Source organism: Salvelinus alpinus, chromosome 3 (assembly GCF_045679555.1).
Source record: "Salvelinus alpinus chromosome 3, SLU_Salpinus.1, whole genome shotgun sequence".
Taxonomy (NCBI): domain Eukaryota; kingdom Metazoa; phylum Chordata; class Actinopteri; order Salmoniformes; family Salmonidae; genus Salvelinus; species Salvelinus alpinus.
In genome coordinates, this window is record NC_092088.1 from 19,571,109 (window position 1) to 19,585,255 (window position 14,147).

A 14,147-nucleotide genomic window follows, 5' to 3' on the forward strand; every position below is an offset into this window, starting at 1 on the left:
GCAGCCCGTCTGGTGTTCAACCTTCCCAAGTTCTCTCACGTCACCCCGCTCCTCCGCTCTCTCCACTGGCTTCCAGTTGAAGCTCGCATCCGCTACAAGACCATGGTGCTTGCCTACGGAGCTGTGAGGGGAACGGCACCTCCGTACCTTCAGGCTCTGATCAGGCCCTACACCCAAACAAGGGCACTGCGTTCATCCACCTCTGGCCTGCTCGCCTCCCTACCTCTGAGGAAGTACAGCTCCCGCTCAGCCCAATCAAAACTGTTCGCTGCTCTGGCACCCCAATGGTGGAACAAACTCCCCCACGACGCCAGGTCAGCGGAGTCAATCACCACCTTCCGGAAACACCTGAAACACCACCTCTTTAAGGAATACCTAGGATAGGATAAAGTAATCCTTCTAACCCCCCCCCCCCTTAAAAGAGTTAGATGCACTATTGTAAAGTGGTTGTTCCACTGGATATCATAAGGTGAATGCACCAACTTGTAAGTCGCTCTGGATAAGAGCGTCTGCTAAATGACTTAAATGTAAATGTAAATGTAACTTGGGTCAAACGTTTTGGGAGGCCTTCCACAAGCTTCCCACAATAAGTTGGGTGAATTTTGGCCCATTCCTCCTGACAGAGCTGGTGTAACTGAGTCAGGTTTGTAGATCTCCTTGCTCGGACACACTTTTTCAGTTCTGCCCACACATTTTCTATAGGATTGAGGTCAGGGCTTTGTGATGGCCACTCCAATACCTTGACTTTGTTGTCCTGAAGCCATTTTGTCACAACTTTGGAAGTATGCTTGGGGTCATTGTCCATTTGGAAGACCCATTTGCGACCAAGCTTTAACTTCCTGACTGATGTCTTGAGATGTTGCTTCAATATATCCACATAATTTTCCATCCTCATGATGCAATCTATTTTGTGAAGTGCACTAGTCCCTCCTGCAGCAAAGCACCCCCACAACATGATGCTGCTACCCTCGTGCCTCACTGTTGGGATGGTGTTCTTCGGCTTGCAAGCCTCCCCCTTTTTCCTCCAAACATAACAATGGTCATTATGGCCAAACAGTTCTATTTTTGTTTCATCAGACCAGAGGACATTTCTCCAAAAAGTACGATCTTTGTCCCAATGTGCAGTTGTAAACTGTAGTCTGGCTTTTTTATAGCGGTTTTTGAGCAGTGGCTTCTTCCTTGCTGAGCAGCCTTTCAGGTCATGTCGATATAGGACTCATTTTACTGTGGATATAGATACTTTTGTACCGGTTTCCTCCAGCATCTTCACAAGGTCCTTTGCTGTTGTTCTGGGATTGATTTCTATTTTTTGCACCTAAGTACATTCATCTCTAGGAGACAGAACGCGTCTTCTTCCTGAGCGGTGTGATGGCTGCGTGGTCCCATGGTGTTAATACTTGCGTACTATTGTTTGCACAGTTGAACATGGTACCTTCAGGCGTTTGGAAATTGCTCCCAAGGATGAACCAGACTTGTTTGGTTCATCCTTGAACCAAACAGAATTTTTTTCTGATGTCTTGGCTGATTTCTTTTGATTTTCCCATGATGTCAAGCAAAGAGGCACTGCGTTTGAAGGTAGGCCTTGAAATACATTCACAGGTACACCTCCAATTGACTCAAATTATGTCAATTAGCCTATCAGAAGCTTCTAAAGCATTGATATCATTTTCTGGAATTTTCCAAGCTGTTTAAAGGCACAGTCAACTTAGTGTATGTAAACTTCTAACCCACAGGAATTGTGATACAATGAATTATAAGTGTAATATCCGTCTGTAAACAATTGTTGTAAAAAATACTTGTGTCATGCACAAAGTAGATGTCCTAACCGACTTGCAAAGACTATAGTTTGTTAACAAGAAATTTGTGGAGTGGTTGAAAAACGAGTTTTAATGACTCCAACCTAAGTGTATGTAAACTTCCGACTCCAACTGTAATTGTATGTTTGTGGAACAGTGATGAGGTTTAAAAAATTATGTTAAACACTATTATAGCACACAGAGTGATCCATGCAACTTATTATGTGACTTGTTAAGCAAATGTTTACATCTGAACTTATTTAGGATAGCCATAACAAAGGGCTTGAACACTTATTGACTCAAGATATTTTATCTTTTCACTTCTAATTAATTGGTAAAAATGTCTGAAAACATAATTCCACTTTGACATTATGGAGTAAACAAGTGACACAAAATCTAAATTTAATCAATATTAAATTCAGTCTGTAACACAACAAAAATGTGAACAGTTTCTGAAGGCACTGTACGGTATACTGCCCAATTGTATCATGGTGTATCGAGCTGGGTATCATTGGCCTCCTGCTGATGGAGACAGTTTGGTCAACACGGACTAATTTTATGATGTTTGCTGACATTAAATTGAGCTAGGATTGATATACACTGTTAAATGATTCTGATCCAAAGCCACCACACCAAAATTCGGCCTTCTTTAGTTGTCTCAGGATTTGGTAAGCTAATCAAAAGGGGACAATCGCGCTCTCCCAGAGGTTTGGTTGGTGCGTAAAAACCTGTGAATTCAGATAAATAAAAGGTTGTCATGGGTCTGCTAAATGTTGCATTAAACTTATTTCATTTTTCAATGTTGTTATTATTTCCACTGCATCATGGATAACGTACACAGACGTTTCGGCTTTGCAGCCATCACCCAAAGCTACCCTCAGGTCCTCATACCCAGTATTTGGGATTGCAGTGTGCAGTAAAAATAATTTGCCAATCAATAACAACGTAACTTTTAATGGCCACATTAACTTTGACCATCTGTGACGATGCAAGCTCTCACGTCGAACTATCGTTCTCCATTTCCCACGAGCGCCAAGTTCAAACACTTCCATTTCTACAAATTCCATTACGGCCGTTACATGAAACTTACGAGTGCACCATTAGTTTCTGCTATTAGCGGCAACACGGACTCAAGGGACTCCTTCATTTTAGTTTATAAAAGAATGTGCTTTATTTGACTAATTTCCCTCCTTTTAATAACACCTGTTTGTTTGACAGCTTAGTTTGTGTCGGGCACCCATATCCCTACCTCTGTATATCACTCAAGTTCTCAAATCAAAGTTGACTGCTCGCTACACATACTTAGCAGATGCTATCGCAGATTCAGCTAAATGCTTATGTTTCTAGCGCCAACAGTGCAGTAATTCCTAACAATACAGAAAATACACACAAATCCAAAACATTTAAAAGAAAACTAAGAAATATCAGAACGAGCAATGTCAGAGTCAGTATGGACAGTATATGAATAGAAAAAGTGTGTACAGCAGTAGTTATATAAGTTGTCATGACATTGGTCCAGTAGTGAATTCATATTATATTCCTGCAAATATTAATTTGGTTGCTAAATCAGCCACTGTAGCAATTGAGATGTATGTTTATTGCGTCTAATTCAGTCTATTTGACTGTGTCTAAAACGATTACATATTCATGTAGCCGCGTTAAGAGCACATTGGTATGGTTTCTCCGTAGCCTAACTGTGTGCGTCACGGTATTGTGGGTATATAAGCCTGTTATTTTCCATTCTCTTGAGGACTGCTGTGAAGGTAACATTTGTTGCTAAGTTCTCTAAACAAATTCTCAGTTGACTTGAGTTTTCTAGCATTGTTATAGCCTTGGCCTGTTACAGGCTCTATTGGCATTTTTATATGTTGCCGTTTGGTTTCTACTACTGAAATTGTTCTTTATTTTGAAACTTCATAATTTTTTTCTATTGTCGACTGCAAGTACTGAACATTATTTGTATACAGTGCATTCGGAAAGTATTCAGACTCCTTCACTTTATCCACATTTTGTTACGTTACAGCCTTATTCTAAAATGGATGAAATATTTTTTTTCCTCTCCTCAATCTACACACAATACGCCATAACGACAATGTGAAAACAGGTTTTTGAACATTTTGCCAAATTTAGTAAAAAAACAAAAAAAAAAAGAAATACATTATTTACATAAGATTTCAAACCCTTTGCTATGAGACTCGAAATTGAGCCCAGGTGCATCCTGTTTCCATTAATCATCTTTGAGATGCTTCTACAACTTGATTGAAGTCCACCTGTGGTAAATTCAATTGATTGGAAATTATTTGGAAAGGCACACACCTGTCTATATCAGGTCCCACAGTTGACAGTGCGTGTCAGAGCAAAAACCAAGGAATTGTCCGTAGAGCTCCGAGACAGAATTGTGTCGAGGCACAGATCTGGGAAAGGTACAAAAACATTTCTGCAGCATTGAAGGTCCCCAAGAACACACTGCCCTCCATCATTCTTAAATGAAAGAAATTTGGAACCACCAAGTCTCTTCCTAGAGCTGGCTGCCCGGCCAAACTGATCATCCAAACTGACAGAGCTTGAGAGGATCTGCAGAGAAGAATGGGAGAAACTCACCAAATAAAGGTGTGCCAAGCTGACGCTAGCTTACCCATACCCAAGAAGACTCAAGACTGTAATCGCTGCCAAAGGTGCTTCAACAAAGTACTGACTAAAGGGTCTGAATACTTATGTAAATGTGACATTTCGGGGGTATTTTGCTTTGTCATTATGGGGTATTGTGTGTAGATCAATGAGGGGGGAAAAAACCATTTGATACATTTTAGAATAAGGCTGTAATGCAACAAAATGTGGAAAAAGTGAATAGGTCTGAATACTTTCTGAATGCACTATTTTCACCTGCACTATTTTCACCTGCACTATTTTCATTGGACTGCACTGAAGCCTTAATTTTGCACCATATTTTTATCTCTGGGTTGCGCTCAAACCCTCCTAAGTTAGACTGGTGGATCCCATTATTTACACCATCAACGGATCCCATTTAAATCACCTTCAAGGCCTGGAGAAAATAATGACTATCTTTGACATTTTCTTTCATCCGTGTGTCCATTTTGTGTGTGTGTGTGTGTGTGTGTGTGTGTGTGTGTGTGTGTGTGTGTGTGTGTGTGTGTGTGTGTGTGTGTGTGTGTGTGTGTGTGTGTGTGTGTGTGTGTGTGTGTGTGTCTGTACTCACCCTGAAGTCAATGCCAACAGTAGAGATGAAGCTACCGGCCAAGAAAGCTCCGTCCTTGAAGCGAACCAGCAGGCAAGTCTTCCCTACACCTGAGTCTCCCACCAACATCACCTGTAGAGGGACACAAATTACTTTATGTTTAATGTTCCATGGACTCTTGGAAGATTAGCCCCATTGTGGGGATTATTCACAGCCTGTACACCCAGAGAGAGAGAAACAGAAAGAAACAGAAACAGAGGCAGAGGCAGAGGCAGAGGCAGAGACAGAGACAGAGACAGAGAGAGAGAGAGAGAGAGAGAGAGAGAGAGAGAGAGAGAGAGAGAGAGAGAGAAAGAGAGACAGACAGACAGACAGACAGACAGACAGACAGACAGACAGACAGACAGACAGACAGACAGACAGACAGACAGACAGACAGACAGACAGACAGACAGACAGACAGACATCTCCATCTTCTCTGAATACCTGTGGTAGGGGTTGATGAGCCCTCAGTAGTGGAGGTCAACGATCATTACACCATGAAGCTCTACTCAACACAGTAAGGTGATTTGTCTAAGTCGGGTGATGAGTCCGTCTCTGTGTCTGTCTGAGAATGTAGCCTGCCTTCAGACCTCTGATGGGGTAAACTTGGGGTCATGATAGGGGCTGCACCAAATGTTTGATGTATTATAATAATTGATTATGCTTATGTTGTATTAATAGAAGGGGAAGGGTTATAAGACCCCTCCCCCACTACATTTATAGGGTCCTAGACTACAAATTAACAACATATATGTTCATTATAAGGTTTCAATATTGTTCCACAGTCTTTTCTAGTCTCTGCCTCTTATAAAGAAACGGTCTGAGAGATGTGTGAATTATTGCAGGGTGTCTGTGAGAAGGCACATCTAGGCTAAAAGTGATTAGACACAGAACCCTGCAGGGGAGTGAAAGATAAAAGACTAGTCAGACATACCTCTATAAATCAACTTGGGGAGTGGATATTTACTGCTGAGCCCATAGAAAATACTGGAACTATTGTATCTCTCTTGCAAGTTTGTATAGCTGTGTATGCACGGGCTTGGTCTCATGAGTAGAAGGTAATGACGTATGCAGTGACATCACTAGGGCTGGTGATAATAACTTGGGACTTTTCCTATTTTGCAGAACTCAGGAGAGACATCAGTTGTATGTGTGATGTTTGATCTTTGACTACTGTCTACAGCTGTAATTTAATTAAAATTGGTATGATTTATAAATCAAATCAAATCAAATTGTATTTGTCACATACACATGGTTAGCAGATGTTAACGCGAGTGTAGCGAAATGCTTGTGCTTCTAGTTCCGACAATGCAGTAATAACCAACAAGTAATCTAACCTAACAATTCCACAACTACTACCTTATACACACAAGTGTAAAGGGATAAAGAATATGTACATAAAGATATATGAATGAGTGATGGTACAGAACGGCATAGGCAAGATGCAGTAGATGGTATAGAGTACAGTATATACATATGAGATGAGTAATGTAGGGTATGTAAACATAAAGTGGCATAGTTTAAAGTGGCTAGTGATACATGTATTACATAAAGATGGCAAGATGCAGTAGATGATATAAAGTACAGTATATACATATACATATGAGATGAGTAATGTAGGGTATGTAAACATTATATTAAGTGGCATTGTTTAAAGTGGCTAGTGGTACATTTTTACATAATTTCCATCAATTCCCATTATTAAAGTGGCTGGAGTTGAGTCAGTATGTTGGCAGCGGCCACTAAATGTTAGTGGTGGCTGTTTAACAGTCTGATGGCCTTGAGATAGAAGCTGTTTTTCAGTCTCTCGGTCCCTGCTTTGATGCACCTGTACTGACCTTGCCTTCTGGATGATAGCGGGGTGAACAGGCAGTGGCTTGGGTGGTTGTTGTCCTTGATGATCTTTAAGTGCACATTGTGAGTGTTCCTTATTTGTTAAGTAAATAAAACGGAGCACAGAAACATCTCTATCAATGTCACTAATATATGTATACCAGAGACTTTGCTCCCTCTTAGCAAACTCACTATAAGTCAAGTCTAAGAGAGACCAGAATATTTATTTATTTCACCTTTATTTAGCCAGGTAGGCTAGTTGAGAACACGTTCTCATTTACAACTTTGACCTGGCCAAGATAAAGCAAAGCAGTGCGACACATACAACAACACAGAGTTACACATGGAATAAACAATAATACAGTAGAAAAAAGTCTATATACAGTGTGTGCAAATGAGGTAAGATAAGGGAGGTAAGGCAATAAATAGGCCATAGTGGCAAAGTAATTACAATATACCAATTAAACACTGGAGAAGACGAATGTGCAAGTAGAGATACTGGAGTGCAAAGGAGCAAAATAAATACATAAATAAATACAGTATGGGGATGAGGTAGCTGGATGGGCTGTTTACAGATGGGCTATGTACAGGTGCAGTGATCTGTGAGCTGCTCTGACAGCTGGTGCTTAAAGCTAGTGAGGGAGATATGAGTCTCCAGCTTCAGTGATTTTTTGCATTTCGTTCCAGTCATTGGCAGCAGAGAACTGGAAGGAAAGGAGGCCAAATGAGGAATTGGCATTGGGGGTGACCAGTGAAATATACCTGCTGAAGCACGTGCTACGGGTGGGTGCTGCTATGGTGACCAGTGAGCTGAGATAAGGCGGGGCTTTACCTAGCAAAGACTTGTAGATGACCTGGAGCCAGTGGGTTTGGCAACGAGTATGAAGCGAGCGCCAGCCAATGTGAGCATACAGGTCGCAGTGGTGGTAGTATATGGGGCTTTGGTGACAACATGGATGGCACTGTGATAGACTGCATCCTATTTGTTGAGTAGAGTGTTGGAGGCTATTTTGTAAATGACATCGCCGAAGTCGAGGATCGGTAGGATAGTTAGTTTTACGAGGGTATGTTTGGCAGCATGAGTGAAGGAGGCTTTGTTGTGAAATAGGAAGCTGATTCTAGATTTAATTTTGGATTGTAGATGCTTAATGTGAGTCTGGAAGGAGAGTTTACAATCTAACCAGACACCTAGGTATTAACTGCCTGTGTATATTGGTTCCTAACTTCCCTGAAAAGTTGCATATTACGGGGGCTATTCGATGCTAATGCAGTACGCCACAGGATGTTTTTGTGCTGGTCAAGGGCAGTCAGGTCTGGAGTGAACCAAGGGCTATATCTGTTCCTAGTTTTTTTTTTTATTGAGTGGGGCATGCTTATTTAAGATGGTGAGGAAGGCACTTTTAAAGAATAACCAGGCATCCTCTACTGACGGGATGAGGTCAATATCCTTCCAGGATACCCAGGCCAAATCGATTAGAAAGGCCCGCTCGCTGAAGTGTTTTAGGGAGCGTTTGACTGTGATGAGGGGTGGTCGTTTGACCGCAGACCCATTACGGATGCAGGCAATGAGGTAGTGATTGCTGAGATCTTGGTTGAAGACAGCAGAGGTGTATTTGGAGGGCAAGTTGGTTAGGATGATATCTATGAGGGTGCCCGTGTTTACGGATTTGGGGTTGTACCTGGTAGGTTCATTGATCATTTGTGTGAGATTGAGGGCATCAAGCTTAGATTGTAGGATGGCCGGGGTGTTAAGCATGTTCCAGTTTAGATCACCTGGCAGCACGAGCTGTGAAGATAGATGGGGGGCAATCAATTCACATATGGTGTCCAGGGCACAGCTGGGGGCAGAGGGTGGTCTATAGCAAGCGGCAACGGTGAGAGACTTGTTTCTGGAAAGGTGGATTTTTAAAAGTAGAAGCTCGAATTGCTGATTAAGGGGAGACTCAGTGGTGTGTGTGTGTCTGTGTGTCTGTGTGTGTGTGTGTGTGTGTGTGTGTGTGTGTGTGTGTGTGTGTGTGTGTGTGTGTGTGTGTGTGTGTGTGTGTGTGTGTGTGTGCGTGTGCGTGTGTGTGTCGTGCGTGTGAAGTGCTGACTGAGTCTCCCTGTGCTGACTGAGAAGCTCAAAACATCTCAGGGGGAAAAATGTATTTGTATTCACATCTTTGAAAACACAGGAGTTCAGTTCACATAAAAATACACACAGCTACAGAGTAAACAAGCAGACACCCGAGAAGAGCACTCACTATCACATCAAAGAGAAATACTGAAGACAACATCCTATGGGATCAATCTGGGAAAGAGGTGGAAAGGGAAGCACAGGGGGCACAAGAACTGCCCAGCTAACAACAAATGTTCCTACAACTTTAGAGAGCGTCCCCTTAAGAGTCTCATTTGGTCAATACCTAACGTTTTCATAGGAATGTTCCAGTGATGTGCAAGGACTGTTTCCAAGAGACCATTCCCTTAATGTCAAACAGAACTTAACCAGAAAATGTTCTCAGAATATTCAATATTCATGTTCTAGACAAGTGTCATGGGTACATGGCAAGAACATTCCCGTGTCAACCCAACGCATCACCAAGGGCACACTTCCTGCCCTCCAGGACATCTACAGCACCCGGTGTCACAGGAAGGTCAAGAAGATCAAAGACCTCAGCCACCCGAGTCACGGCCTGTTCACCCCGCTACCATCTAGAAGGTGGAGACAGCACAGGTGCATCAATACTTTTAAATAGCTTTTATCTCCAGGCCATCAGACCGAAATAGTCAGCGCTAGCCGGCCTCCACTCAGTACCCTACCCTGAACTTTAGTCACGGTTATAGCCGGCTACCACCCGGTACTCTACCCTGCACCTTAGAGACTGCTGCCCTACGTACATAGAGTAATTGAACACTGGTCATTTTAATAATGTTTACATACTGCTTTACCCACTTGTATATACGGTATTCTAGTCATGTGTCATCCTATACAACTACTGCTGTACACACCTTTCCCATTCATATACTGTTCAAACTGTCTGTACACACCATTATATATCACATAAGGTTGGTGACACCTTCGTTGGGGAGAACAGGCTTGTGGTAATGGCTGGAGTGAAAAAGGTGGAACGGTATGAAATAAATCATCATGCCATTCCATTTGCTCCGTTCCAGTCATTGTTATGAGCCGTCCTCCCCTCAGCAGCTACCACTGTTATATATTTTTATTCTGGACTCGTTCTGACATTGCTCAATCTGATATTTCTTAATTTCTTTATTTTTTTACTTTTTGGAATATGTGTGTATTGTTTTGTATTGCTAGGTATTAGTGCACTGTTGGCTCTAGAAACAAAAGCATTTCGTTGCACCTGCGATAACATCGCAAATCTGTGTACGCAACCAATAAACTGATTTGATTTGTGTACAGTTTTCTAAGGGTTAGGAGAATATTCCATCAATGTCCCACCAAACATACACAGAACATGGTTGTCATGTTCTTAGAACATAAGATATGAATGTTCTGGACACGTTTCAGGTAGCGTTGCAACAATATTCCTGTGTATCAGTTGTCAGGACCTGCACAATGTATGTATGTCAAAGTGTGTCAAATAGTTAAGTTGAAAACACTTTGTTAAAAGCATTCTGTGTGTGTGTGTGTTTACCTTTCTTTGGAACCATCAGGTGACATCCTGACAACTGATACACAGAAATGTTCATACAACGTTCCCATAAAACGTAGATAATGAATAGTTTATATTCTGAGTACTGGGCAACCATGTTTTATGTACTGTATGTTTGGTGGGATGTTGATGGAATATATTCTCATAATGCTAACAAAACTGGACACAGGAATGTTCTTCCAACATTCCTGTGAAACATGTCTACAATATTGGATGTTCTGAGAACATGGCAACCAATTTCTGGCTAAGTCCTGTTTGAAAATTAGGGAATGTTCTCTAACGCCAAAACATGCTAAATAGGTTTTCAGGAGGTTTTTGCTAACATACAGTACCAGTCAAAAGTTTGGACACAGCTACTCATTCAAGAGTTTTTCTTTATTTTTACTATTTTATACATTGCAGAATAATAGTGAAGACATCAAAACTATGAAATAACACATATGGAATCATGTAGTAACCAAAAAAAGTGTTAAACAAATCAAAATATATTACATCTGAGATTCTTCAAAGTTTGCTTTGATGACAGCTTTGCATTCTCTCAACCAGCTTCATGAGGTAGTCACCTGGAATGCATTTCAATTAACAAGTGTGCTTTGTTAAAAGTTAATTTGTTGAATTTTTTCCCTTCTTAATGTGTTTGAGACAATCAGTTGTGTTGTGACAAGGTAGGGGTAGTATACAGAAGATAGCCATATTTAGTAAGACCAAGACCAAGTCCATATTATGGCAAGAACAGCTCAAATAAGCAAAGACAAATGACAGTCCATCATTACTTTATAACATGAAGGTCAGTCAATACGGAAAATTTCATGAACTTTGAAAGTTTCTTCAAGTGCAGTCGCAAAAACCATCAAGCGCAATGACGTAACTGGCTCTCATGAGGACCGCCACAGGAAAGGAAGACCCAGAGTTACCTCTGCTGCAGAGGATAAGTTCATTAGAGTTAACTGCACCTCAGATTGCAGCCCAAATAAATGCTTCACAGAATTCAAGTAACAGACAAAACACATCAACATCTACTGTTAAGAGGAGACTGTGTGAATCAGGCCTTCATGGTCAAATTGCTGCAAAGAAACCACTACTAAAGGACACCAATAAGAAGAAGAGACTTGCTTGGGCCAAGAAACACGAGCAATGGACATTAGACCGGTGGAAGTCTGGCCTTTGGTCTGGAGTCAAATTTTAGATTTTTGGTTCCAACCGCCCTGCCTTTGTGAGATGCAGAGTAGGTGAACGGATGATCTCCGCATGTGTGGGTCCCACCGTGAAGCATGGAGGAGGCGGTGTGATGGTGTTTTGCTGGTGACACGGTCAGTGATTTATTTAGAACTCAAGGCACAATTAACTATTATGGCTACCACAGCATTCTGCAGCGATACGCCATCCCATCTGGTTTGCGCTCATTGGTTTTTCAACAGGACAATGACCCAACACACCTCCAGCCTGTGTAAGGGCTATTTGACCAATAAGGATAGTGATGGAGGGCTGCATCAGATGACCTGGCCTCCACAATCACCCAACCTCAACCCAATTGAGATGGTTTGGGATGAGCCAACAAGTGCTCAGCATATGTGGGAACTCCTTCAAGACTGTTGGAAAAGCATTCCAAGGGTGGCTACTTTGAAGAATCTCAAATATAAAATATTTTGATTTGCTTAACACTTTTTTGGTTACTACATGATTCCATATGTGTTTTCATAGTTTTGATGTCTTCACTATTATTCTACAATTAGGTGTGTCCAGACCTTTGACTGGTAATGTACATAACGGAAAACTGGACACTCAAGACATCTGAGGAACATTACAGGTAACATCACAAAATGGCATGGGGCATACCAGGCTAATGTGCCAGTGTTCTCAAGTTGGACATCATAGTATTGCAGGGCAGTTGAGCTGTGGAGGCTATAGACCTTGACTTGAGTAATTATTGAAGACATGGAGTACATTTAGGTTAAGGAATAAAGGTTTGACATGCATAGGCACACTGTCAGGGCTCTTCAACTCTGTTTCTGGAGAGCTACCGTCCTGCAGGTTTTCCTTCCAACCCCAGGTGTAACTAACCTGATTCAGCTTAGGTGCGCTAGTATAGGGGTTGGTGCAAAAACCTACAGGACGGTAGCTCCCCAGGAACAGGGTTGAAGAGCCTTGCTGTAGAACCTATGCATGGTTGGGAATGAGAAACCCCCCCACACTTAGAAGTGCAACCAGATGGCACAATGCAGGCAAAATACAACTAAGCAGACATATGATCTTAATTTGAGCCAGTTTGATACATCAGGAAAATAATCCTGCAGCAACAGTTTGTATTATGTGGATTATAATAAATTGACATTTTTGTGGTCCTTGATAGATGTTTCATTAGGGCAAATCAAGTCTGAAATTTCAAAGTGGAAATTACAAACATTAGAAGCGTTGTAAAAACTCAAATAAACAACCAGTTTGCATTTCCTGCTTAGCAGGAAAATTCACAGCAACAAAAGAGTGATCAAATTAAGATCCTACATCTGTACTACAGTATTCTGATTGTATAAAATGATTGATGGGTTATACAGACTTTACTATACCAGGCTCAGAATCCCTTATGTACTGTGGTGTGGTGCCCTGCGTGTTACAAAGTCAGTGTTTGTTCTTGTCACAGTGTGAATGTTTGAGTGCTGCGTCAGGAGTGGCACACAATCGTCTCCCATATCCTTGTTGACACAGCTGTGGCTCAGTAGCTGACAATACAGTTGTTAATGTAGGTTCAGTACGTAGTGTAATGTAACCAAACATCCATTTCAATCATTAGACAAATGCGCTTTGGTACTAAAATGTCATGATTTCTTAATTATCTTAAAGTTCTTAATTATCTGCTGGATCTCTGGAGTCCGGCAAGCTCATTCCGGTGGTCTCTGAAGATGCGCTGGGTCCATTGCAGGGGGCAGTGGACTCAGAGCTCAAATCCTGTGTACTTCTCCTCCTCCAGCCCAAACACCATCTTGTTTATGGTATCAGCAGGGCATCCTCGGACCCGGGCTGCCTTCTCATCAATGGCCCCTTCGTCCTTTTGTAGCACTGAGTCAAACAAGTTGATGCAGAAGGCAAATCGGCGATACCACGCTTTAATACATTTTGGAACGTGCATCATAATGGAACCCCAAATAACATCATACAACTTCTTGACCACTTAATCTTTTGTTAATTTTCTGTCTTACTTTTCAATTTGGAGTGCAGGATGTTTCAATGAAATAGCCGGTCACTGGCGAAAATAAATACATTTTTCTCATGTGTCGATCACAGTTATAGGCCAATGGCTATTGGACCAGCCTGGCCTCATCTAGCCCTATTTGTTTTAGTTCTTCTAACCTTATGCACATTTCCAAACCTTTGTCATCAGTTGTGTGGTTTTTTATTGGGCACATGCAATTTCTTCTGTCCTAGACAAATCTCCTTGTCTGCTTGCATGCACCTCCCCTATATGCACCTCCCCTGTCTTCACTCAGGATCTCAGCGATCACTGCCTCATTGCCTGCATCCGTAATGGGTCTGCGGTCAAACGACCACCCCTCATCACTGTCAAACGCTCCCTAAAACACTTCAGCGAGCAGGCCTTTCTAATCGACCTGGCCGGGGTATCCTGGA

General features: G+C 41.8%; 1 protein-coding gene across 1 annotated transcript in view; it reads right to left on the bottom strand.

Moving 5' to 3' along the window:
• LOC139570194 (ras-related protein Rab-26) overlaps nucleotides 1–14,147 on the bottom strand; it is a 133,778-nt gene that overhangs the window by 100,346 nt on the left and 19,285 nt on the right. Inside the window, exon 2 of the mRNA XM_071391827.1 lies at nucleotides 5,014–5,124. Within this exon, the coding sequence (XP_071247928.1) occupies nucleotides 5,014–5,124 (111 nt within the window). The remainder of the gene's footprint in view (nucleotides 1–5,013; nucleotides 5,125–14,147) is intronic.